The sequence below is a fragment of the Bos grunniens genome, chromosome 11, assembly GCF_055505025.1.
Source record: "Bos grunniens cultivar Pamir isolate PY7600 chromosome 11, Bosgru_T2T1.0, whole genome shotgun sequence".
Classification (NCBI taxonomy): Eukaryota; Metazoa; Chordata; class Mammalia; order Artiodactyla; family Bovidae; genus Bos; species Bos grunniens.
This window is the reverse complement of record NC_141175.1, coordinates 107,210,096-107,235,223: the sequence shown is the minus strand read 5'-3', so window position 1 is coordinate 107,235,223 and position 25,128 is coordinate 107,210,096. Positions and strand designations below refer to the sequence as shown.

The 25,128-nt window shown below is 47.8% G+C and overlaps 1 protein-coding gene and 1 long non-coding RNA gene across 8 annotated transcripts in view; one reads left to right on the top strand and one right to left on the bottom strand.

Annotated features, from left to right (window-relative positions):
• Positions 1-25,128, bottom strand: part of FBLN7 (fibulin 7) — a 57,680-nt gene that overhangs the window by 15,119 nt on the left and 17,433 nt on the right. For 3 of the 7 annotated variants that reach the window (XM_086328342.1, XM_086328339.1, XM_086328340.1), the window contains exons 2-3: positions 17,976-18,147; positions 11,821-11,991 (exon numbers count right to left, since the gene is read on the bottom strand). In XM_086328342.1, the coding sequence (XP_086184468.1) occupies positions 11,821-11,991; positions 17,976-18,051 (247 nt within the window). In that variant the 5' untranslated portion in view covers positions 18,052-18,147. The remainder of the gene's footprint in view (positions 1-11,820; positions 11,992-17,975; positions 18,148-25,128) is intronic. The other 4 variants (XM_086328343.1, XM_086328338.1, XM_086328341.1 and 1 more) reach the window with 2 other exon arrangements.
• LOC147363816 (uncharacterized) lies at positions 7,947-11,824 on the top strand. Its single transcript, XR_015137464.1, has 3 exons — positions 7,947-8,241; positions 11,355-11,468; positions 11,635-11,824. It is a non-coding gene; the product is annotated as an uncharacterized LOC147363816 (long non-coding RNA).

Below are 25,128 nucleotides of genomic sequence, written 5' to 3'. Positions count from 1 at the left end.
CACGGGATTGATCCTAGTCCAGGAAGATCCTACATGCCACAAGGCAGCTAAGCCTGTGCACCTAGAGCCCACGCTCTACAACAGGAGAGGCCACCGCAATGAGAAGCCTGCTCGCTGCAACTAGAGAAAGTCTGAGTGCACCCACGAAGACCCAGTACAACTAAAAAATAAATAAATAATTAAAAAAAATTCAAGGTAGTGGGAAACAAGCTGTCTTCTTCAACAGATAAACTTCAAAGGAATGGCAGACAGAGAGGAGAAGCAGTCTTCTTCAAGACGACTATGGATTAAAAGGTGTAGGAGACACAGCAACCAACCGTAATATGCACAACTTATTTGCACCCTGGCTCAAAGTGTTAAAAATACAAGAGACAAGTGCAGAAACGTTTACCCTGACTAGAAATTTTAAGATATTAAAGGATTTGCTGTGTTGATAATTACTGGACTATGAGTACATGACGATCATTAAACTATTCTTTCTACTTCTGTGTATTTGAATTTTTCCATAATGGAAAAAGCATTAAGATTGCTTGTCTTAATGAATGGATAAAGAAGATATGGTATATGGTATATATATATGCTGTACTGTGCTAAGCCACTCCAAATTGTGTCCGACTCTTTGTGACCCTATGGACTGTAGCCCACCAGGCTCCTCTGTCCATGGCATTCTCCAGGGAAGAATACTGGAATGGGTTGCCATGCCCTCCTCCAGGGGATCTTCCCGACCCAGGGATCGAACCTGAGTTTCCTGCATCTCCTGCATTGGCAACTGGGTTCTTTACCACTACCGCCACCTGGGAAGCCCATATATATATATGATATATGTATACACACATATACAGTGGGATACTGAAAGTAAGTGAAAAGTGTGTATCTGTATATATACAATGGAATATTGTGTGTGTGTGTTCAGTTCAGTTCAGTTCAGTCGCTCAGTCGTGTCTGACTCTTTGCAACCCCATGAACTGCAGTACACCAGACCTCCCTGTCCATTACCAACTCCTAGAGTTTACTCAAACCCATGTCCATTGAGTCAGTGATGCCATCCAACCATCTCATCCTCTGTCGTCCCCTTCTCCTCCTGCCCTCAATCTTTCCCAGCATCAGGGTCTTTTCAAATGAGTCAACTCTTCGCATCAGGTGGCCAAAGTATTGGAGTTTCAGCTTCAGAATCAGTCCTTCCAATGAACACCCAACACTGATCTCCTTTAGGATGGACTGGTTGGATCTCCTTTCAATCCAAGGGACTCTCAAGAGTCTTCTCCAACACCACAGTTCAAAAGCATCAATTCTGCAGTGCTCAGCTTTCTTTATAGTCCAACTCTTACATCCATATATGACTACTGGAAAAACCATAGCCTTGACTAGATGGACCTTTGTTGGCAAAGTAATGTCTCTGCTTTTGAATATGCTGTCTAGGTTGGTCAAAACTTTCCTTCCAAGGAGTCTTTTAATTTCACAGCTGCAGTCACCATCTGCAGTGATTTTGGAGCCCAAAAAAATAAAGTCAGCCACCGTTTCCGCTGTTTCCCCATCTATTTGCCATGAACTGATGGGACTGGATGCCATGATCTTAGTTTTCTGAATATTGAGCTTTAAGCCAACTTTTTCACTCTCCTCTTTCACTTTCATCAAGAGGCTCTTTAGTTCTTCCTCACTTTCTGCCATCTGTGGTGGTGTCATCTGCATATCTGAAGTTATTGATATTTCTTCCGGCAATCTTTATTTCAGCTTGTGCTTCCTCCAGCCCAGCGTTTCTCAGGATGTACTCCATAGAAGTTAAATAAGCAGGGTGACAATATACAGCCTTGACATACTCCTTTTCTGATTTGGAACCAGTCTGTTGTTCCAAGTCCAGTTCTAACTATTGCTTCCTGATCTGCATACAGGTTTCTAAAGAGGCAGGTCAGGTGGTCTGGTATTTCCATCTCCTTCAGAATTTTCCACAGTTTATTGTGATCCACACAGTCAAAGGCTTTGGCATAGTCAATAAAGCAGAAACAGATGTTTTTTCTGGAACTCTCTTGCTTTTTCGATGATCCACAGTCAAAGGCTTTGGCATAGTCAATAAAGCAGAAATAGATGTTTTTCTGGAACTCTCTTGCTTTTTTGATGATCCAGAAGATGTTGGCAACTTGATCTCTGGTTCCTCTGCCTTTTCTAAAACCAGCTTGAACATCTGGAAGTTCACGGTTCACATATTGCTGAAGCCTGGCTTGGAGAATTTTGAGCATTATTTTATTAGCATGTGAGATGAGTGCAGTTGTGTGGTAGTTTGAGCATTCTTTGCCTTTCTTAGGGATTTGAATGAAAACTGACCTTTTCCAGTCCTGTGGCCACTGCTGAGTTTTCCAGATTTGAGCGTATGTGTGTGTATATATATATATATATATATATATATATTCTATTCAGATAAAAGTCAGAAGGAAATTGTTTTAAAATATAATCCCCCATTCGTTCATTCAATCATTCAAACATTTGATAAATCAGCCAGCCAGTTGGTTTCACAGTAACCAAATATCAAGGGGCTACTCTATCAAAGACAGCTCTTTCAGATGTTGTTTAAAGGTCTCTGAGGAAAGCCTCATGATCCAAAAGTAAGAGAACCAAAGCTTTGCTCTATTCTGACTTCAAGATAACCTTCCAGATACCAAATCTGGTGCAACACCGCGATTTCTGCAGTCTCCCTGTGGTCTGCCTCTGCGGGCTCTGCCTGCCTCCTCCACCCTCCTTTGTCTGATTCTGAGCTACGTCTTTTCTCTCTCTGCCCTCTCCTCTGGGTGCTGTGATCACTGTCCTGGATTTAAGCACCACGCGGCAGTGCTCAATGGCTAAGTCATGTCTGATTGTTGTGTGACCCCTCAGGACTGTAATCCACCAGGCTCCCAGTCGATGGGATTTCCCAGGCAAGAATATGGGGGCTGGTTGCCATTTCCTTCTCCAGTGGATCTTCCTGGACCAGGGATCCAACCCACATCTCCTGCATTGGCCCGCGGATTCTTAACCACTGAGCCACCAGGGGAGCCCATTTAAGCACCATCATCACGCTAATATAATTACTCCGAACTGCATCTGTGCGACCCTCCTTTGCCCTTGACTCTAGACTTTACATCCAATTGTTCACTTGGCTCTATTGAGAAAGGCAGTCTCTGGCCCCTCATTGGGCCTGGCGCCTGCCCTCAACCTGAGATGAAGCATTCCGAGGGCCTGTGCTGGGTTTACCACCTCATGTGGCCGTATATTTCCCTTCTTCCTGCTCCACAAGTGCTGTTCAGTTCTGCTGAGGTTGTATGCTGATGGCTCTCAGGCTCACCTGAAGCTCCAGTGTTTCAGATTCCTTGGTGAAGTGGGGAATCCTTCCATTGCACACGAGCAAGCTGCCCTGGGCAGTCGCTGCTGAGAGGCCTGCCCACCCTGGGGGATGGACGCCCTTGGCTGGAACTGATCTTGCACTGTCCAGAAGCATGAGGACAGTGCGGCTTCATCCAGGGCCCGACCGCCTTGTATCTTCCTGGGTGACTCCAGTATTAAGATGCAGTGGGCAGAGTGCTTAAAGCCTCCCTGGGACTGGTAACCAGGGCACGGTGCTGGGTGTGATGGTCCCTGTGGGTTGAATGAATGGATCTCCACTGCAACATCACACAGACACATTAATGTAACCAAAATGGTATTCTGATCAACGACCTACACACAGGTTTAAAAAAAAAAAAATCCCCACCATTTACATCCCCACCAACAGGAAAAAGAATGAAATAATGCCATTTGCAGCAACATGGATGCACCTAGAGATGATCATACTGAGTGAAGTCAGTCATACAAAGACAAATACTACATGATAACCCTTAAATGTGGAATCTAAGTATTAATAATACAAGTCAACTCACCTACAAAACAGAAACTGACTCAGACGTCGAAAACAAAATTGTGGTTACAAAGGGGAGAGGTGTGCGGGTGGTGAATGAGTTTGGAATTAGCAGATACATACTACTAAATACGGGCGTCCCCAGTGGCTTGGTGATAAAGAACCACCTGCCAACGCAGGAGACGCAGGTTCAACCCCTGGGTCAAGAAGATCCCCTGGAGAAGGAAATGGCAACCCACTCCAGAATTCTTGTCTGGGAAATCCCATGGACAGAGGAGCCTGGCAGGCTACAGAGTCCATGAGGTTGCAAAGAGTCGGGCACGACTCTAGAGACTAAACAAGAACAACAACTACTCTATATATATATATATATATATATAATAAACAACAAAAATTTACTGTGTAGCACAGGGAACACTATTCAGTATCTTGTAATAACCTACAATGGAAAAGAATCTGAAGCTGTACCTCTGAAACTAACATAAATCAACTATAATGAAATAAAAACAAAAACAACCAAAAACAAACCTACATCTGTCACTGGGTCTTCATTGTCTCTGTCCATGGCACCATGCAGCCTGTCACCCAAGATGGAGTCTGGGAACCTTGCCCTCTTTTCCTGCTCACATCCCTAGTGGGATAAGTTCCATGATGCTGTCTCCCCGTTCACTTTCAATCTTCCCTGTCCCCTGTTAAGTCTGGCCCCTGGACCTGCTAAGAGCCACCCAAGTGGTTTCCCAGCGTCCATCTCTTCCAGTCATCTCCAGTTCACATCTACACAGCAACAGTGTGCCCATCAAATTAGTACAGCCCTCTTCTGAAACCTGGCTTATTTTCTCAGAACTACAACCTCCACCACCCACCCAGTCCTCAGGACTATAAGAGCTGGCTCAGGAATCTCTCTACGCAACTTCACTCCTTCTCAGCTCACACGCTGCTCCAGCAACAAGGTTCTATGTTTTACCTTGTCATTTCCTCAAACATGCCAAATTCTTCCTTTCCTAAGCCTTTGCACATGTTCCTCCCTCTTTCTAGGAGGGCATCCTTCCCATGCCACCCACTAATAACCATCTTCACCTGGTTGGATCCTGCTCATCCTTTCAATCCCAGCATCACTGTCACTGCCTCAGAGAGGCCTTCAACTGTCCTCACCCCATGGGAGGTTTTATTCCCAGTCCCTTGTTGTTGTTGCGAAGTTGTGTCTCTTTGGCTCTTTGCAACCCCATGACCTGCAGCATGCCAGGCCTCCCTGTTCATCACTGACTCCCGGAGTCCACCCAAACCCATGTCCATTGAGTCGGTGATGCCATCCAACCATCTCATCCTCTGTCATCCCCTTCTGCTCCTGCCTTCAGTCTTTCCCAGCATCAGGGTCTTTTCCAATGAGTCGGCTCTCTGCATCAGGTGGTATTGGAGCTTCGGCTTCAGCATCAGTCCCTCCAGTGAATATTCAGGGCTGATGTCAGTCCTTTCAAAGCACTGACCACAAATGCTGATTTGCTTACTTTTGTGCTCAGTGACCTGTCTTGCCTCCATCTTGGAGTGTGAGCCCTACTCACACTCCAAGTTGGGCAGCATCTGTTAGATTCAGCATTGAATCCCTAACATGATGCTTGGTGCACAGCCGGTACCCAGTGAAAACTGGTTGAATGAATGAAGGGTTTAAAAAGAGGAGGATGGGGATGAAAAAAGTAAACTTCTTTTCCCCACCATGGTGGACAAGGGTGTTTATTCCTCTCGTGCTGTTTTTTGGTTACCCATGTTGTCCAAGGGACAAGGTCTGTGGTTGTGATTTCCTCAGTTCAGGAAGCTTCAAATCTTAAAAATATGCTCTTCTGACTAAGAAGGGAAACAGGGAACTAATCCAGGAAGCTAAATGGCTGCTTTCCATTCTGGAGTTCCGGAGCCTACCTCTGCATTTTTAATGTGTAATTATGTGTCATCTGCTCTCATGCCAAGTTGGGTTCATCACCTTCCTTCAAGCGGTTGACTGGATGGGAGGCGGGGCAATTATTAAAGCACTCCCAAATTTTTCAGCGACACGGTTTGGCATCTTGAGTTCCCTGTAAACAAGAAGAGGATCTCCCCACTGTGGTCACACACAGAGTGACTACAAGACTCCTGAGAAGGTAAATGAAGTGTATGAGCAGTGGCCACTTGTGGGATTCTAGGGCCACTCTGAGGTGGGGAGAAGGGGCCGTTGGGTTGTTGAACTCCAGCCCGTGTCCTGTCCCCCCATCAACGCTGTCCCACCGAACAGCAGGTAGAAGCACTGTTTCTCCTTTTTGACAGGTTTGAGTGGCACCCTTTTGAGGCTTTTACTGGAAAGACAAACTCCTGCTGAGAACAGAAGTGTTGATCAGGCACCATCCACTCTCTTGGGAAAGGGTCCTGTCCAGCAGCTGATGGGGCACCTTGGTTGTGACACCAGTGTTTCTGTTCCATCACCACCCAAGGACTGGACTGGACTCCATGTCCGGTTTACACTTAAACCATAAGGTGAAAGTGTTAGTTGCTCAGTTGTGTCCGACTTGTTGTGACCCCATGGATTGTAGCCCACCAGGCTCCTCTGTCTGTGGAATTCTCCAGGCAAGAATACTGAAGTGGGTAGCCATTCCTTTCTCCAAGGGATCTTCTTGACCCAGGGATTGAACCCAGGTCTCCTCCATTGCAGATGGACTCTTTACCATCTAAACCACCAGGGAAGCACCTAAGATGAAAAACATCCCTCTAAAATCTCAGCATGGACTAGCTGCCACCTCATTCCCTGAGCCAGTTCTTCTCAGGCTTTTAGATAATAAAGGTAGCCCTCATAGAAGTCCAGGATGGGCTGCTGCAAGCCGTCCTCAGGCATGGAGGTCAGGGAAGAAGGACTGATGGTTGGGGAGGAGGCTGGGAGGACAGGAGAGACCAAGAACACACGGCGAGTCTGGAATGAGCTGGGACGTTCAAGGTGGAGAATGAGAAGCACCGTGTTGGACAATGGGAAAGGCCAGTAGACTTGCTGGCCATGCTGGGCAGTGGTCCTCCAAGGAGGATGAGCTCCACATCTCAGGAGAGGGGCCTTCTTGGTGGGACTGGGTGCCCTGATGTTTGTCAGGGCTGGCTCAGCCTTCCCAAAACATCAGTGCAGGTGGAGGTGAGCATGACTAGTATGTCCCACCTGGTCATACCCTACTGCTGGCTTACAGCTTGCAGTCCTGATTGGCGAGGGTTCAATTGCATCAGTGCCTCAAAATGTTCAATATCCTTCCCACTTCTGGCAGTGGCAAAAACCAGCGTTTTAGTGTTTCCTAAAATTCAGTTAACATCACAATCATATGAAAAATGCAGATTTCCCAAGGCCTATCCAACGATCTCACCCAACTTGGTAAACTTGTTGGGGCATCAGAACTTATGTTTTATAAGCTTTCTGGGTGATCCTGGAGCACCTGAAAGTTTGGGATCCACAGCACACAGGCCATGATACAGTAAGACTCCATTTTCCACTAAGACGGTTGGTCCTGCTGCAGGGAGGTGAGGTGCTATTATATAATTAATAGGTGTAAGCTCAGGAGGGCAGCTGGCACACATACCCAGGATCCTCTGAGAAGGCACTATTTACAACAGCCAGGCCATAGAAGCAACCTAGATGCCCATCGACAAATGAATGGATATTACTCAGGCATAAAAAATAATTTGAGTCAGTTCTAGTGAGGTGGATGAATCTAGAGCCTGTTATACAGATTGAAGTAAATCAGAAAACAAATTTCATGTATTAATGCATATATACATTAATATATATGCATAACATATGACACATATTTATGCTATGACATTGGGCTCCTATGGGTCCCAACTTTGTCAAGCAACAATGGACTCCTTTGCTCAAGCTACTTAGGACTATGTTCCTGAGCCTCCAGTGTTTCTTATTTATCTGCCTAAATATGCATTTTTTCAGCTCTCTTCTCTTATGAACCCATCTTTTCATTCAAACCAGATGATGCTCACTGTAAATGTGTATCACAACTGAGGGCCAAATATGGATAAGACCTGAGCAAGAAAGAAAAATTCGCACAAGGGTAAAATGTGCTTCTGTCCACAGCATTACTGGGAGAACGGGAGCTGGTCTTGTTCTTGTGAAGAACAACACGACAGCACTTGGTCCAAAGGAAGTGAGCATACAACCAACTGCCCCCCAACTCCAGCCCAGATACACGGCCCAGAGACAAAGATGTGTGGAAAAGAAGACTTCATCAGCACTGTTGGTGGTGATGGGGAGGGGACTGTCTCCCAGGTGTCCACGACAAAGGAACCAAGAGGTGAGATGCCCACACACCTCATGGAAGATGGAATCGCCATCAGAGACACCCAGTGCTCAGAGAAAGAAACCAACTGAGGTCTGTAACTCAATGCTAGTCTGACTCTTTGTGACCCCATGGACTATACAGTCCAAAGAATTCTCTAGGCCAGAATACTGGAGTGGGTAGCTATTCCCTTCTCCAGGGGATCTTCCCAACCCAGGGATCAAACCCAGGTCTCCTGCATTGCAGGCAGATTCTTTACCAGCTGAGCCAGCAGGGAAGCCCTAAGTTAGAAGTTCAGTTCAGTTGTTCAGTCGTGTCCGACTCTTTGCAACCCCATGAACCACAGCACACCAGGCCTCCCTGTCTATCACCAACTCCCAGAGTCCACCCAAACTCATGTCCATCGAGTTGGTGATGCCATCCAACCATCTACCCTCCGTCGTCCCCTTCTCCTCCTGCCTTCAATCTTTCCCAGCATCAGAGTCTTTTCTAATAAGTCAGCTCTTCACATCAGGTGGCCAAAGTACTGGAGTTTCAGCTTCAACATCAGTCCTTCCAATGAACATCCAGGACTGATCTCCTTTAGGATGGACTGATTGGATCTCCTTGCAGTCCAAGGGACTCTCAAGAGTCTTCTCCAACACCACAGTCCAAAAGCATCAATTCTTCAGCGCTCAGCTTTCTTTATAGTCCAACTCTCACAACCACACATGACTACTGGAAAAACCATAGCCTTGACTAGATGGACCTTTGTTGGCAAAGTAATGTCTCTACTTTTTAATATGCTATCTACTTTCCTTCCAAGGAGTACGCGTCTTTTAATTTCATGGCAGCAATCACCATCTGCAGTGATTTTGGAGCCCAAAAAGATAAAGTCAGCCACTGTTTCCACTGTTTCCTCATCTATTTCCCATGAAGTGATGGGACTGGATGCCATGATCTTAGTTTTCTGAATGTTGAATTTTAAGCCAACTTTTTCACTCTCCTCTTTCACTTTCATCAAGAGTTTAGTTCTTCTTCACTTTCTGCCATAAGGGTGGTGTCATCTGCATATCTGAGGTTATTGATATTTCTCCCGGCAATCTTGATTCCAGCTTGTGCTTCCTCCAGCCCAGCGTTTCTCAGGATGTACCTCTGCATAGAAGTTAAATAAGCAGGGTGACAATATACAGCCTTGATGTACTCCTTTTCTGATTTGGAACCAGTCTGTTGTTCCAAGTCCAGTTCTAACTGTTGCTTCCTGACCTGCATACAGGTTTCTAAAGAGGCAGGTCAGGTGGTCTGGTATTTCCATCTCCTTCAGAATTTTCCACAGTTTATTGTGAACCACACAGTCAAAGGCTTTGGCATAGTGAATAAAGCAGAAACAGATGTTTTTCTGGAACTCTTTTGCTTTTTCAATGATCCAGCAGATGTTGGCAATTTGATCTCTGGTTCCTCTGCCTTTTCTAAAACCAGCTTGAATATCTGAAATTTCACGGTTCATGTATTGCTGAAGCCTGGCTTGGAGAATTCGAAGTTAGAAGTACAGACACCGAAAGCAATGACAATGAAATGCTGCTGTAGTCCCACATCTGCTGCCACAGTTTAGTACACATAAGGTCCTGGATGGAGAGCTTTCAAGGTCAAGGCTAAGTCCAGATATTGGCATTTTCAGTGTGTGCAGGTCACATGGCTTGATTTCCTGGGTGGTTCCCAGATAACTCTGAGAGCTGGTACCTATCATCAACCTTCGAACCATGGTTCTTTCCAGGAGATGGGAAATGAAAGTCTAGGTCCATGAATGTGGTTCCAGTTGCCCAGGGCCTGTCATATCAAATCGCTTTTGTCTTTAGAGATGGCCTGTTTTCCTGATGTTCCTTTATATTTTCAAGTTATTCATGCACTAGAAGTCCTCTCCAAGCTACTCCTCACAATAAACTTACTGATATTTATGTAACATTTGCATTTTCCCCTTCAAAGCTTGGGCAAATCACGGACATTCTGCCCCAGCAGAAGTCCCATGAATCTTGTTCTGAAAATGACTGGTATCCATGATATTTTGACCATATACTTTTTTTCTTTGACCATGCCAGTTGACATGTAGTATCTTAGTTCCTCATCCCGGGATCAAACCTGTGCCCTCTGCGGTGCAATCATGGAGTCTCAATCACTGGATGGCCAGGGAAGTCCTTGACCATATACTTTTGAAAAGCCAACAAATTATGTGTGCCATGGCCGATTTTCCTCTACCTCAAAAAAGTACTGTTTTCCATGAAAAGATGCTCAACATCATTCATTATTAGAGAAATTCAAATCAAAACTGCAATGAAGTATCACCTCACACCTTCAGAAAGGCCATCATCAAAAAATCTACAAGCAATAAATGCTGGAGAGGGTGTGAAGAAAAGGGCACCCTCTTGCACTGGTGGTGAGAATGTAAATTGATACAGCCACTAGGAGAACAGTATGGAAATTATTTTCAAAAACTAGGAATAAAACTACATTATACCCAGCAACCCTGCTACTGGACATATAGGCTGAGAAAGCCATAACTGAAAAAGACACATGTACCCCAATGTTCACAGGAGCGCTATTTACAATACCTAGGACATGGAAGCAGCCTCAATGTCCATCAGCGGACGAATGGATAAAGAAGGTGCGGTGCATATACACAGTGGAATGTTACTCAGCCGCTAAAAGGAATGCATTTGAGTCAGTTCCAATGAGATGGATGGCTTGTTATACAGAGTGAAGTAAATCAGAGAAAAACACAATTCATATATTAAAGCATATATATGAATCTAGAAAATTGGTACTGATGAACCTATTTGCAGGACAGGAGTAAAAATGAAGATTTACAGAACAGACTTTGGACACAGTGGGGGAAGGAGAGGGTGGGATGCACTGAGAGAGGAGCACTGACACATATACACTACATGTCAAACAGAGAGCCGGTGGGGAGCTGCTGTGCAGCACAGGAGCTCAGCCTGGGGCTCTGTGACAACCGTGAGGGGTGGGAAGCCATGAGGGGGAGCGGGAGGTTCAGGAGGGGAGGGACATATGCGTACTTGTGGCTGATTCATGTTGTTGTATGGAAGAAGCCAACACAATATTGTAAAGCAATTATCCTCCAATTAAAAAAAAAAGTACTGTTTTCAAGGTTAGCACAGAGAAAAAAGAAGCCTTTTCATGCCGCCTTCTCAGCTGAATGGTTTCTCCTGCAGCCTGTCTACACCAAGCCCCAGCGCAGTCACGAGGGACACCTGAGAAATTTCTTCAGCATTATAGATCACCCGGAACCTTGCCATCAACTGCAGCCCCAGAGCAAGGCAGTCCAGGTCAGGAACATCTCTCCCAGTATCTCCCCGGCCCCTCCCAACCCACAGAAGGCTTCTTGCCCCAGCTCTGGGATAAGAGTGCATATGTCAATCAGTTCAGCCTGTTCTTTAGCTGTGTGACCTTGGGCAAATTCCTTCACCTCTCTATGCATCCATTTCCCTATAGGTAAAACATGACTAAATCGTTGAGAGCGTCTGGCAAGGGATTCTGGAGATAGAGGCCAGCCCAGGTCAGGCATGGAGTGAGTCATCAGACAGGCTGGCTGCGGCTCTGCGTTGAAAAATCAGGGAGAAAGTGTCCCCTGGAATGACCCCTCCCATCCAGCAGGCCCCTGGGAAGGAGGGACCGTACCTTTACAGCGGGGCTGCTCGCCCGTCCAGGTGCCGTTGGGAAGACACACCACACTGCTGGGCCCAACCAGCCGGAAGCCGGGATTGCAAGTAAAATGGACTTCATGATCCACTAAGTACTTGCTTCCGAACTTTCTGCCATCCAGAGGGGCATTCAGAGCAGGGCAGGAAACTGTAAGGAAGAAAGGAAGGCCCACAAGCATTTAGACATCATTCTGGATTACAATCCATAAGGAAGGCTGAGTGCAGAACTGATGCTTTGGAACTGTGGTGCTGGAAAAGACTCTTGAGAGCCCCTTGGACAGCAAGGAGATCAAACCAGTCAGTCCTAAAGGAAATCAACCCTGAATACTCATGATGCTGAAGCTGAAGCTCCAAGCCTTTGGCCATTTGAGCCGACTCACTGTAAAAGGCCCTGATGCTGGGGAAGATTGAGGGCAGGAGGACAAGGGGGCAACAGAGGATGAGATGGCTGGATGGCATCACTGACTCAATGGACATGAATTTGAGCAACCTTCGGCAGATAGTGAAGGACAGGGAAGCCTGGCGTGCTGCAGTCCATGGGGTCACAAAAAGCCGGAAAAGACTGAGCGACTGAAGAGCAACAACTGGATTACAGTGGGCTTCCCCAGTGGTTCAGCAGAAAGAATCTGCCTGCCAACGCAGGAGATACGGATTTGATCCTGGGTTGGGAAGATCCCCTGAAGAAGGAATTGGCAACACACTCTAGTATTCTTGTCTGGGAAATCCCACAGACAGAGGAGCCTGGAGGGCTACAGACATGGGGTCACAAAAGAATCAGACACGACTTAGTGACTAAACAACAACAAACTGGATCACAAAGCTTCTCACCCTCAGCACCCTCAGGCTGAGCGCCTGCTGCAAGCTGTGCACTGGGCTCCACTTCTTAATTTTTATTACAGTTTTTGGCTGCACCACAAAGCTTGCAGGGTCTTAGTTCCCCGATAAATGATCTAACTCAAGCCCTTGGCAGTGACAGCTCGGAGGCCTAGCCACTGGACTGGCAGGGAAGTCCTTGGACTGCACATTCAAAATACTACATGTCACTGAATACTCAGAGCACTCTCGGGCACAGGTAATGCATGACTGCTTGGTGACAGATGAGGAGATGGTGGCTCAGACACACTCTCGTGTGCAGGGCCTGGCAATGTGGGAGGGTGGGAGCTGGGACCCCTGCAGGGCCCACCGGCTCGTTCTGCCCTCTCAGAGCCCCAGCTCCCCAGGGTCTCCTTGGTTCTCCCAGACAGGCCATTTACAGCCCCATCTCCAGGCCCTGGTTTTTGCCCTTTTCCCTGCCTAGAATGTTCTCTCCCCCAGGACTGCCCATTTCTGGCGGCTTCTCACTATCTAGGTCTTGACTTGAATGCCCACCGCCTTCCAGGGTGTTCTCTGACCATCACGTTCCACCAAGATTCCTCCCCTGCCCATGACCTCATTTGGCTTTCTTATAATGTTTGTAACTGTTGGCATTTCTTATCGACATGTTTGTTTGCACATTTGATGTCAGTCTACCCCTCAGAAGTTCCAGGGGGGCAGAGACCTCACCTGACCTCCTGTCCCGTCTGTATCCCCGTCACCAGCCTGTAGTGAAAACCTGGTAAATAATTCTTGACCAAATGAATGAATGAAAAATTGTTTATTGTATTCTTACTGTCTGCCAGGCACCCTGTTAGGAGTTTGAGACAATTAGTGAACAAACAGATGAAACTCAGCTCTCGGGAAGCCTCCTTCCATCAGGGAAGACACTCGACAAGCAAGATCCACAAGCAAATGGCAGAGTGTGACAAGAGGTGACAAGTGCCATGCAGAAAATAAAGTAGGGAATGGCACAGGGGAAGCCAGGGAAGGGGTGTATTTTGGGTATAGTGGTCAGGGGAGGGCTCCTTGGGACAAAGAGCTGAAGAAGCTAAAGGCATGACCATGCAGGTATCCAAGGAGGATAGAGGGATCAAGTCGGTGCAAAGACCGTGAGGTAGGCATGTGCCTGGCAAGTCTGAGGAATGTCCGGGAGACCACCACGACTGCAGTGGGATGAACAAGCTGGACAGCAACTGGGCATGAAGACAGAGGCAGTAGGGAGTGAGAGACAGCAGTGTCACGTGGCATCCCAGAGGAGACAAAAGGCCGCGTAACTTGCTCTTGGTGTGCAACGGGGCTGGAGAGGGGAGGCGGTCCCTGTTCCTCCCCAACCTGCAGCCAAGCTCCACTCGTGGTCCACGCTGGTCTAAAGGAAGGCTGCCCCAAGTTAGGACAGCTTGAGTTTGGATTTGTTTGAGCTGGAAATTCAGAGTCACTTCTAACTCATTTTTAAGGTAAGATCCAAATGTCATTTGTAAAAATACTTTCAGGGTTTTAGACAGATGAAACAAAGCTGTTGCTTCAGCTGTGTAGGCTGTAGTTTGTGATGGAGAACGGCCCAGCATCTACTAGGAGGACAGCATCTGCCCACACATCGCTCCAGGGGCGGGGAGCAGCCACTTGCATCTCTGCCCCACATCCCCACCCCCGTGTCCTGGGAGAAGAGTGGGAGCCGGTTCACTCACTGAGGACTCTCGGTGCCCTTTGGGTTCTGGGGAACGTTTGACAATTGACACGTGACCTTCTGTTAGTGAACTTCTAAGTGAGCACCCACGGTAATGATCTTGTGAGCAGAAAGCCAGGCGAACCGACATCCCAACACTTGGGCACCCCCAGCTTGCTGCTTCAGTCCCTGCAAGTACACGACTTTATATTTCCCTTTGAAAAATCTCCTACTCTATTGTGTTGAAGAGGATTTAAAATGCTTTGGGGGAAAGGAGTAGGGTCTCTCTGGGGAAGAGACATCTTTAAAACCCTCAAAGAAAACTTAGCCGCTGGAGCAACTCACCGGCAAATGGTATCAGAATGGATGGAATCATATCTCCACATGGCTCCATAATGCAAGGATCAAACCTGAGTCTCCTGCATTGCAGGCAGATTCTTTACCATTTGAGCTACCTGAGCAGGCCCCCAATACATGTCAGCAGACTTAGTGAATGGATGTGCATGTGTGCATGCGAAGTTGCTGCAGTCGTGTCCAGCTCTTTGTGACCGCATGGACCGTAGCACGGCAGGCTCCTCTGTCCATGGGAATCTTTCGGCAAGAATACTGCAGTGGGTTGCTGTACCCTCCTCCAGGGGATCTTCCCAATCCTGGGATCGAATCCACGTCTCTTGTGCCTCCTGCATTGGCAGGTGGGTTCTTTACCAAGAGCACCACCTGGGAAGTCCCAATGAATGGATACAGATTCAATAAAAATCAATTTTCAGGCATTTCCCAAATGGTAGCCAAAGGATTCTGCTGGGTGGGAAGACATGCCCCTTGGCTGGTTCATTTCATCATGAACGTCTCTTGGTGAGCCTACAGGGCCTCCACCATCCCGGAGGATGTAACATGTAAGAAAGAGTTCAGCAGGAAATCAATCCTGGCGATCTAGGGACGTTATTGGAATGAGGCTGCGGAGATAAGTCCTAAAGCTGATGGACTGTAAAGTTTTCAGGAAAGAAAGGCTGGGAAAATAGGAGGGAGCTACTCAGAAGTAAACCGGAAAGAAGGCCAAGAATTCTCCGGGACTGGAAATTATTCTTCCTGACTCCCAAGCAAATGCCCTTTTAAAAAAAGAAAAGGTAATTGTCCTTCTACCTGCAGTGTGACCTGCGGCAAGCCTCTGGCTTCCCCTGGGCACCTGTCAGCACCCTTTACCCTGCAAGGCGGTGCTGGCAGCTGCCCGCCCCCATGTCCAAAGCAAGAGGGAGACAGAATGCACGGCAGCAATTCTTTAAAAAGAGAATTGGCCACTTTTTTGTTTAAGGTGTGTCCTGTGGGATCCTGGTCCCCTGATCCCGAACCCATGACCTTAGTGCAGAGTCTTAACCACTAGACCACCAGGAATGTCCCAAGAATTGGCCACTTTAAAAAGGTCTCACATAGCTCAGGAAAGAAAGACCTTGAACCCAGCAGCAAGAGGATTAGTAATGTAACCATAGCTGTGTTTCTTTTTAAACATATATATATACATATTGGAGAAGGAAATGGCAACCCACTCCAGTATCCTTGTCTGGAAAATCTCATGGGCAGTGGAGCCTGGTGGGCTGCAGTCCACGGGGTCGCTAAGAGTCGGCCATGACTGAGCGACTAACACGACTAACACTATATACATATATGCATTTATTTGGCTGTGCTGGGTCTTAGTTGCAGTACACAGGATCTTCAGTCTTGGCTATGGCATGAAGGATCTTTTTTTTCGGTTATGGGATCCAGTTCCCTGACCAGGGATCGATCCCTGGTCCCCTGCATTGGGAACACAGTCTTAGTCACTGGACTACCAGGGAAAACCCTTACCTTTTTTTTTCTGTATTCATGGACAGGGACCTCAAAGATGGGCAGGGCAGTTGTAGAAATTCCCTTCTGCAGGTTTTTCTTGGAAACTTCCAGAAACCCGCAGGCACTCTGATCCCAAGAAAACAGGAAGGACCAGTGTGGTTGAGCCTCAGCAGTGAACAAAATCCCCAGAACAGAACCCACTATCACTAACTCACGTTTCTTGGCCTCAGTTTCCACATCTGCAGCCGAAAGGAGGGATGCCAGGCTGTGACAAGCCTCAGCGAAGGCCGTGGCCTCTCGGCACCTTGGAAAGTGTGAGGTGTTTGGCCACCAGGTCCAGCTCTGCACCCATGCAGCCAAAGAAAACAGGAGTTGACTCAGGGCTGTGGAGACTCTAGATTTGCTACCAGAGTCTGCAAAGGTAGAAAATCCAACCCAGGAAATTCATCTCACACCACCAAGGAGGCCCTTGAGAAAAGCATCTTAAGTGAGTGAAGACATCAGATATTCCTCAGCCTGATGACTTAAACAAATATACGGCAACCCACTGCCCCACCCGACCCCCATAACCCTGTGTGCATGTGAGCAAAAGTGTTAGTCCATCAATCATGTCTGACTTTTGCAATCCCATGTATTGCAGCCCAACAGGCTCCTCTGTCAATGGGATTCTCAAGGCAAGAATACTGGAGTGGGGTGGCACACCCTCCTCCAGGGGATCTTCCCAACCCAGGGATCAAACCAGGTCTCCCAAATTGCAGGCAGATCCTTTACTGCCTGAGCCACCAGGGAAGGCAAGAATACTGGAGTAGGTAGCCATTCCCTTCTCCAAGGGAATCTTCCCAACCCAGGGATTGTACCCAGGTCTCCCATATTGCAGGCAGATTTTTTACTGCATGAGCCACCAGAGTCGTCATGACTTAAACAAACATACAACAGGCTCCCTGACCCCTGTCACCCTGAGGAGAGGCCAGAAGAAATGCAGCCTCCCATGCCAGGCCTTGACAGCATGCAATCCATTACTGGGACAACCAGGAAAGGCCCAGTGTCTGTCAGAGTCCTACCCCAGGGGAAGGGGTCTGGGGGCAGAGGGGAGGGCAGCAGAGACAAATGCAAATTGCCCTGAGCAGCCCCTCCAGCCCAACCCACTGCACTAACAGGGGGCTCGTGGAAAACGAATAATTTTCACGCCTGGAAAACAGAACCCAGTGCTGGTTTGTGGGCTGTACCCGGCAGGCCACAGGAGTGCGAGATATTAATGGTGGGGAAGCCATGAGTGTTCGGGGAGAGTGTATGTGGGACCCCTCTTTGCTTTTCATTCAGTTTGCCGTGAAATGACAACGGCTCTAAAAAAATAGTCTATTAAATGACAAAACAAGAAAAATGAACCAACTAGGGTCTCTCCTGATGGGGATGCAGGCTCTGAAAGTTGTGCCTTTCGACCATTCTCTGGAGAAGCTATGCATAGGGTTCTCCAGTCAAGAACACTGGAGTGGGTTGCCATTTCCTCCTCCAGGGGATCTTTCCCACCCAGAGATCGAACCCGAGTTTCTTAGATCTCCTGCACTGGCAGGCAGGCTCTTCACTACTAGTGTCCCCTGGGGGATCTCCTGCACTGGCAGGCAGGCTCTTTACTACTAGTGTCCCCTGGGAAGCCCCGATGACAGGGAGGAAAGTGGGAAACGCCTTCCTAGCACCCAGCCCCAGACAGAAGGCGAGGCCGGGAAGGCCTGGGAGTCAATCCAGCCACGGGAGATAGGAGCAGGGCAAGGACCCCCCGGGCTCGGGGCGCTGACCTGGGGACCCACCTGGGGGCGTATCCGGGCCCGCCTTGCTCACAGAGCTCTGCAGCGCCGCCAGCCGGCTCTTCATGTGACGGACGCCCTCGGCGAAGCGTGTCTCCTGGCCTTTCAGCAACTGCTGCAGGTGGCGGATAGCCGTGAGGAACTGCTGTTTGTTGAGACAGTTCTGGGGAGAGGAAAAAATATCCATCAGCACCACTAGCATGGGGGGCCAGCGGTCACCGGGACCCTGGGCTCTAACACCCTGGGCATCCGCTGAGCACAATGCAGAAGCGGCCCCGCCGGTGTCCCGACAATGTATCCGGTGAGGTCCCCAAAGAGCATCCCCAGTTCCTCCCTCAACAAAAATAAAGCGCCGATTTTCAGAGTGCAGGGCAGAAGTGATGACTCTAAGTGATTGGGTGGTAGAAGAATTATCTGAACGCAATGTGCCTTATATGAGTGATCTTACTTCAAAGACCGCCCCCCCGCCCCCATCCCGCTAATTCTTCACTCCAAGTTAATGCTCGGAAATCTGGGCCTTAAGGAACTTTTTCTTTCTTTATCCTTTGGCTTTTTTACTCTACCTTGGACATTTTTAAGCAGATGGATGATATAACATAAAACAGGCAAATCAGGGAAGCCCAGTGGTTCCCATTGTTTTAAAAATGTAACAGGGCACAGGACTTCCCTGGTGGTCCAGTGGTTAAGAATCTACCTTGCAGTTCAGGGGATGCAGGTTCGATCCCTGGTTGGAGAACTAAGATCCCACATGCCTTGATGCCACTAAGCCCTGGAGCAACAACAGAAGACCCCACGTGACTCAAGGAAATCCCATATGCCACAAGTAAACACCCGACACAGCCAAATAAATAATTAAGTATTTAAAAAAATATAACAGGGCAAGTTCAGTTCAGTTTAGTCACTCAGTTGTGTCCAACTCTGTGACTCATGAACTTCAGCATGCCAGGCTTCCCTGTCCATTACCAACTCCCCAAACTTGCTCAAACTCATGTCCATCAAGTTGGTGATGACATCCAACCATCTCATCCTCTGTCATCCCCTTCTCCTCCTGCCTTCAATCTTTCCCAGCATTGGAAAATCCTGGAGAAGGAAATGGCATACCACTTCAGTATTCTTGCCTTGAGAACCCCATGAACAGTATGAAAAGGCAACAGGGCAAATAAGAAGAATTAAAAGAGTATTCAGTTAAAGTTAATGCTGAGTTCTAACACTTTTTGAAAAGCTCAAAAAACAGAAGAAGGAGGCATGTGCTTATCACGATAGAAACTAACTTTAAGCAACACTTGGTATCATGCCTAGTGATAAAAATCTCAAGGTTTCTGATCCTAATGGGGGCTTCCCAAGTGGCGCTAAGTGGTAAAGAACCCACCGGCCAATGCAGGAGATATAAGAGATGGGGGTTTGATCCCTGGGTTGGGAAGATCCCCTGGAGGAATGCATGGCAACCCACTCCAGTATTCTTGCCTGGGAAATCCCATGGACAGAGGAGCCTGGCGGGCTACAGTCTGTGGGGTTGCAGAGAGTCAGACACGACTGAGCAACTGAGTGTGCACTGATCCTAATTGCCCTTAAGAGCCAGGACGTGAACAGGAGGAAGGGAGAGGTGAGGCCTTCCCTGGTGGTCCCGTGATTAAGACTGTGCTTCCAGCACAGAGGGCACAGGTTCAATCGTTGATCCAGGAACTAACGTCCCCCATGCCAAGGTGTGGAGGGTGCAAAAAAATTAATAAACACATAAGGACGTTGCCTCACTGGGAACAAAAAGGAAGAAAGAAAGGAGAGGTGAGTACAGTGGGCAGAGATGGGACGGGCCCTGGTTCACATGTTGCACATTACCTCAGCACGCCTAGTCCAACCTGACTCACATGACCTGCAGGGAACAAAGGAGAGTGGGATGATGGCAACCTCTGGGGATAGGCTTGTGAATCCGCTTTTATATTTTTATACTTAATTTTTTTTCCTGCAGTGATTATTAGCTTTATAATTAGAAAAAAAGGTTTCAAAGGTGGCCAGCAGCCGGCAGCTGGGAGGCACGTGGCCTCTGCAGCCTGGGTGGCTTCCAGCATCACCAGCGGAGCGCTGCCACTGTGGCGGAGACGGAGCCGCAGCCGCTCTCCCGGGGCGGGTGCCAGGCCGCCGCACCTCGGAGATCTCACCAAACACATGGCTCACCGCTCCGGGTCAATGGATGCTTTTGACAAAGCTGAATCCCCAGTTGCCCCTGGAGCTCGTTAATCCATGGGGGCTCCTTGGCCTCCACCCTAAAACCAGGGCCTGACTGGGCCTGGCCCCAAACACAACCGTTGGGAAATGAACTTTTGTTTGCTTTCCTTCTCCCTCCCTCCTTGTGGTCCTTCCCACGCAGGCCCTGGGCACCAGGGCAGTGACCTCCTGCAGTCCCTGACCTGCCCAGCATGGTGCAGCCATCCACCCAGATCGAACTTTGCACACCCACCTCCCTTCCCTCTAAAAAAACATAATAATAATAAGGAGCTGCTTCCAGAGATGCTGCTCCATATCATGTGTGATTCACATTTGTGAAGTTCCTCATAGTATACCAAGCTATATGCTACTCCTAAGAGGACAGAGGAGCCTGGCGGACTACAGTCCATAGGGTCGAAAGGAATTTGACGAGACTGAAGTGACTGAGCACACTAAAGGACTACTGGCTGGCAGCAGCCCTGTGAGGAAAGCCTGGGACTGTCTCTGTTTTACAGTCAAGATACAGAGGCTGGAAGTCAAGCAACTTGTCCTGAACCGTGTGGCCTGTGAGCGGCAGCGCCAGGCTGGGGACCTGCTGACTCCAGTCCATCGCTCCCACCAACAAGTCGTCCCCCCCGGCTGACTTACGCCTTAGTGTGCTCAGTCGCTCAGTCGTGTCTGATTCTGCAACCCCATGGGCTGTAGCCCACCAGGCTCCTCTATCCATGGGATTCTCCAGGCCAGAACCCTGGAGTGGGCTGCAATTTCCTCTTCCAGGGGATCTTCCCCACCCAGGGATCGAGCTCAAGCCTCCCGCATTGCAGGCAGATTCTTTACCACTTGTTTCACAAACGCCTCTGTGTGGTGAATGTTCTTGATTAGTCTGCACGAGGGATTGATCACTCTGTGACCCAAGCTAAATATCCCACAAGAGTGGATTTCTAACTCCTGTGTGGATTCCAGGTTGCGAGCACGGGCAGTGGAGACAGGAAGTGGGGTGGGTGGAGTGGAAGAGACAGCTTCACACACTGAGCCAGGCCAGCAGCTGCCTCCAGGGCGTGACAGCTGGGAGAGGGCAGTCCCAGGGGACAGGGAAGGGCTAAGTTTCAAAGTAGGAGATGTTAGATCAATGCCAAGGCTTCTGCCGGGAACCTGGCATGGAGGACATGGGACTCTAGTCAGTACAGAAGGAAAGACAGCGGGAGTGGAAATAAAGGGGCCTCTGGGAAGCCAAGTGAGTTGAAACTCAGTGCTCCCAGGTCCAGACACACTGCTCTGCTTGTGGTGGCACTGCTCTGGAACCCTGCCTACCTATGCACCATGAGCAGCAGGCACCACTGGCTTTGCCTCGAGGTGCTCATTACAGGTGAGGTGTGCTCACCTCTAGGCTTCCCGGGTGGCACTAGTGGTAAAGAACACTCCTATCGATGCAGGAGACGTAAGAGACACGGGTTCGATGTTTGATCCCTGGGTTGGGAAGATCCCCTGGGGGAGAGTCCCATGGACAGAAGAGCCTCTGCGCTACAGCCCATGGGTCACAGAGTTGGACACGGCTGACGTGACTTAGCAAGCACATGCTCATCTCTCCAGTCACGATGGGAAAACCTCCCAGATCAAGTACACTAAGGGCATGCAAAGGTGGAGACTGAGGAGGAAGGTGGTGGGCAGGTTGATGAGGGAAAGTCAGGAAACCTTAGCCATCCCTGCCTCCAGCCTCACTAGGGTGATGCTAACAGAATTAAGCGTTAAAGATCCTGTGGTCAATTAACGTACGACCAAGGAGCCAAGAACATGTAATGGCAAAAGCAGTCTCTTCAATAAATGGTGCTAGTGAGGAATGGAGGAGTATTTCCTGCCATGTCAAACAAGGACGTCACAGTCATCAGTGACGGCAGGCCTCCCATGCGACCCTGCGAGCCCTAAGGGCACTCAGGAAGAAGAACACGCGAGATCTAGCAGCATGAGACTACAGCCACTCCCTACGGTGAGCCCCAAGGAAGCTTAGGAAGTATAAAACCCAGATAGCTGAGGTACATGAAAGGAACGATTTCAGTGAGCCCAGACTCTTGCATCTTCCCATACACAGAAAGCACTAAATTCCTTAACTTGGGATATCTGGTTTTCTTTAACGATAATCTTTTGATGTTTAGACGACCAGATATTTGTTGCAAAACTTCTATATAGCCTGGTTCATCCCCTCGCCTCCTCAGAGTCGTTCTCTCCGGGTTGCTTGAGATACTGCCTCCCAGGCTTGAAGTCCTAAGAATTCCCACCAAATAAAACATAACTCTCACCTTTTAGGTTATGAATATTTTTTAAGTTGACACTGGGAAAAACTGGACAGTAACACGCAAAAGGATGAAACTAGACCACTGTCTCACATCCTCCACAAAATTCACTCAAGTTATACTGAAAATGTAAACATAAGACCTGAAACCATAAAACTCCTAGAAGAAAACACAGGCAGTAAGCTCTTTGACGTCAGTCTTGACTGTTTTTTGGATTTGACACCAAAAGTAAAGGCAATGAAAGCACTCATAAACAAGTGAAGCCAAATCCAACCGGGAAGCTTCTACACATCAAAGGAAACCAGAGGCAAAATGAAAAGGCAATCTGCAGAACGGGAGGGAATACTTCTAAGTCATCTGCAAAATTTCTGACAAGGGGTTAATATCCAAAATATGCAAAGAACTCATATAATGCAAGAGCAAAAAACAAGAAAAAAACACAATACTTTGGCTACCTGATGTGAAGAACCAACTCCTTAGAAAAGACCCTCATGCTGGAAAAGATTGAAGGAAGGAGGAGAAGAGGGTGACAGAGAATGAGATGGTTGGATGGCATCACTGACTCAACGGACATGAGTTTGAGCAAGCTCCAACTCAAGTTGGTGAAGGACAGGGAAGCCTGGCATGCTGCAGTCCATGGGGTCTCAAGGAGTTGGACACAACTGAGTGACTGAACCGAACTGAAACAAAAACCTGATTTTAACATGGGCAGAGGTTCTGAATAGTTTTTCCAAAGAAGACATTCCAAAGATGGCCAACAGGTAAATAATAAGATGCTCAACATGACTAATCATCAGAGAAATGCAAATCAAAACCGCAATAAGTATCACCGCATTCCTGTTGAATGGCTATTATAGAAGAAACAAGAAATAACAAGTATTGGTGAAGATGTGGAGAAATGTGAACCCTCATTCCCTGTTTGTGGGAAAGTAAATTGGTGCAGCCACAATGGAAAACAGATTGGAGTTTACTTAAAAAATTAAAAATAGAACTACCATATGATCTAGCAAGGAAATCCAACCAGTCCACCCTAAAGGAAACCAGCCTTGAATATTCATTGGAAGCACTGATGCTGAAGCTGAAACTCCAATACTTTGGCCACCTGATGCAAAGAGCTGACTCATTTGAAAAGACCCTGATGCTGGGAAAGATTGAAGGTAGGAGAAGGGGACGACGGAGGATGAGATGGTTGGATGGCATCACAGACTCCATGGACATGAGTTTGGGTAAACTGCAGGAGTTGGTGATGGACAGGGAGGCCTGGCGTGCTACAGCCCATGGGGTCGCAAAGAGTCGGACACAACTGAGCGACTGAACTGAATTGATCTAGGAATTCCAAAGGAAACAAAGTTATATCTTGAAAAGGTAATATACACTCCCATGCCCACTGCAGTGTTATTTTCAATAGCTAAGACATGCGAACAACTTTAATGTCCACTAGCTGTGAAGACTCAGCACAGCCAAAGGTAAATAAATTAATGAATTTTTTAAAAGTTGATGAGAGTAGATTTTTTTTTGGCCATGCAGCCTGTGGGACCTGCATTGGAAGTACAGAGTCTTAACCACCAGACTACCAGGAAAGTCTCTTAAAAGAACAGATCTCAAAAGCTCCCATCATGAGAAAAAAACTGCAACTATGTGAGGTGATGGGTGTTAATTAAATTTACTGTGGTGATCATTTCACAATATATATGTATATCAAATCATTGTTTTGTATATACCTTGGACCGTGTGGTGTGCGTGTGTGCTTATTCGAGTCTGACTCTTTGCGACCCCAAGGACTGTAACCAGCCCAGTTCTTCTGTTCATGGGATTTTCCAGACAAGAACACTGGAATGGGTTGCCATTTCGTCCTCCAGGAGATCTTCCTGACCTAGGGATCAAGCCCATATCTCTTGCATCTCTTACTCTGGCAGGCGGATTCTTTACCACTAGAGTCACTGGGGAAGCCCCATATCTTGGACTAATACAATGCTATCACACATTTATATTATATTATGTAATTTTATCTCAATAAAACTGGGAGAGGGAGGAAAAATAAAGTTCACAAGGGGAAAAAAAGGGAGATCCTTGTCCTCTTGGCAAGCTAGCTTGGCAGGGGCTGAACCAGGGTGCCAGAGCAGTGGAAAGAATGATTGCTTGAGGTTTAATGGGTTTATGCAGCCGCTGCTACTAACAGGCCAGCTCCTTGATCCCAAATTGCTAGAAATGGAGCCCATGGGCACCACGCTCAGAATCTGTCGCCTGTAGGGACCTCAGCAATGGCATAACTGAATTCATCTGCAGAGCAGGGGATAGGCTAGAAACCTTCAGATCGAGTCAAGGGCTCAAGAGGTCTGCATTATATGGACATACGGGGACAAGTGAAGTCACGAGGTGGGGGCTGAGAACCTAAGCATCCCTCCTTGTCAAACTGAGAAAACTTTGTCTATTTGCTTGGTCAGAAAAATAAAGCATACTTTCTGCAAAACCACTCAAAATCCAGAAGAACACATCAGAACGAAGGACAAGTCCCATGACCACAGACAACCACTGTTCACGTTTAGTGTGGTTTTAACATTTGGATCAGATATACACTCACACACGCAAAGGTGTCACCTGACAGTTGCTGGACCACGGATGCAGGCCCCGCGTTTAGTTCTTTATTCTTGGCT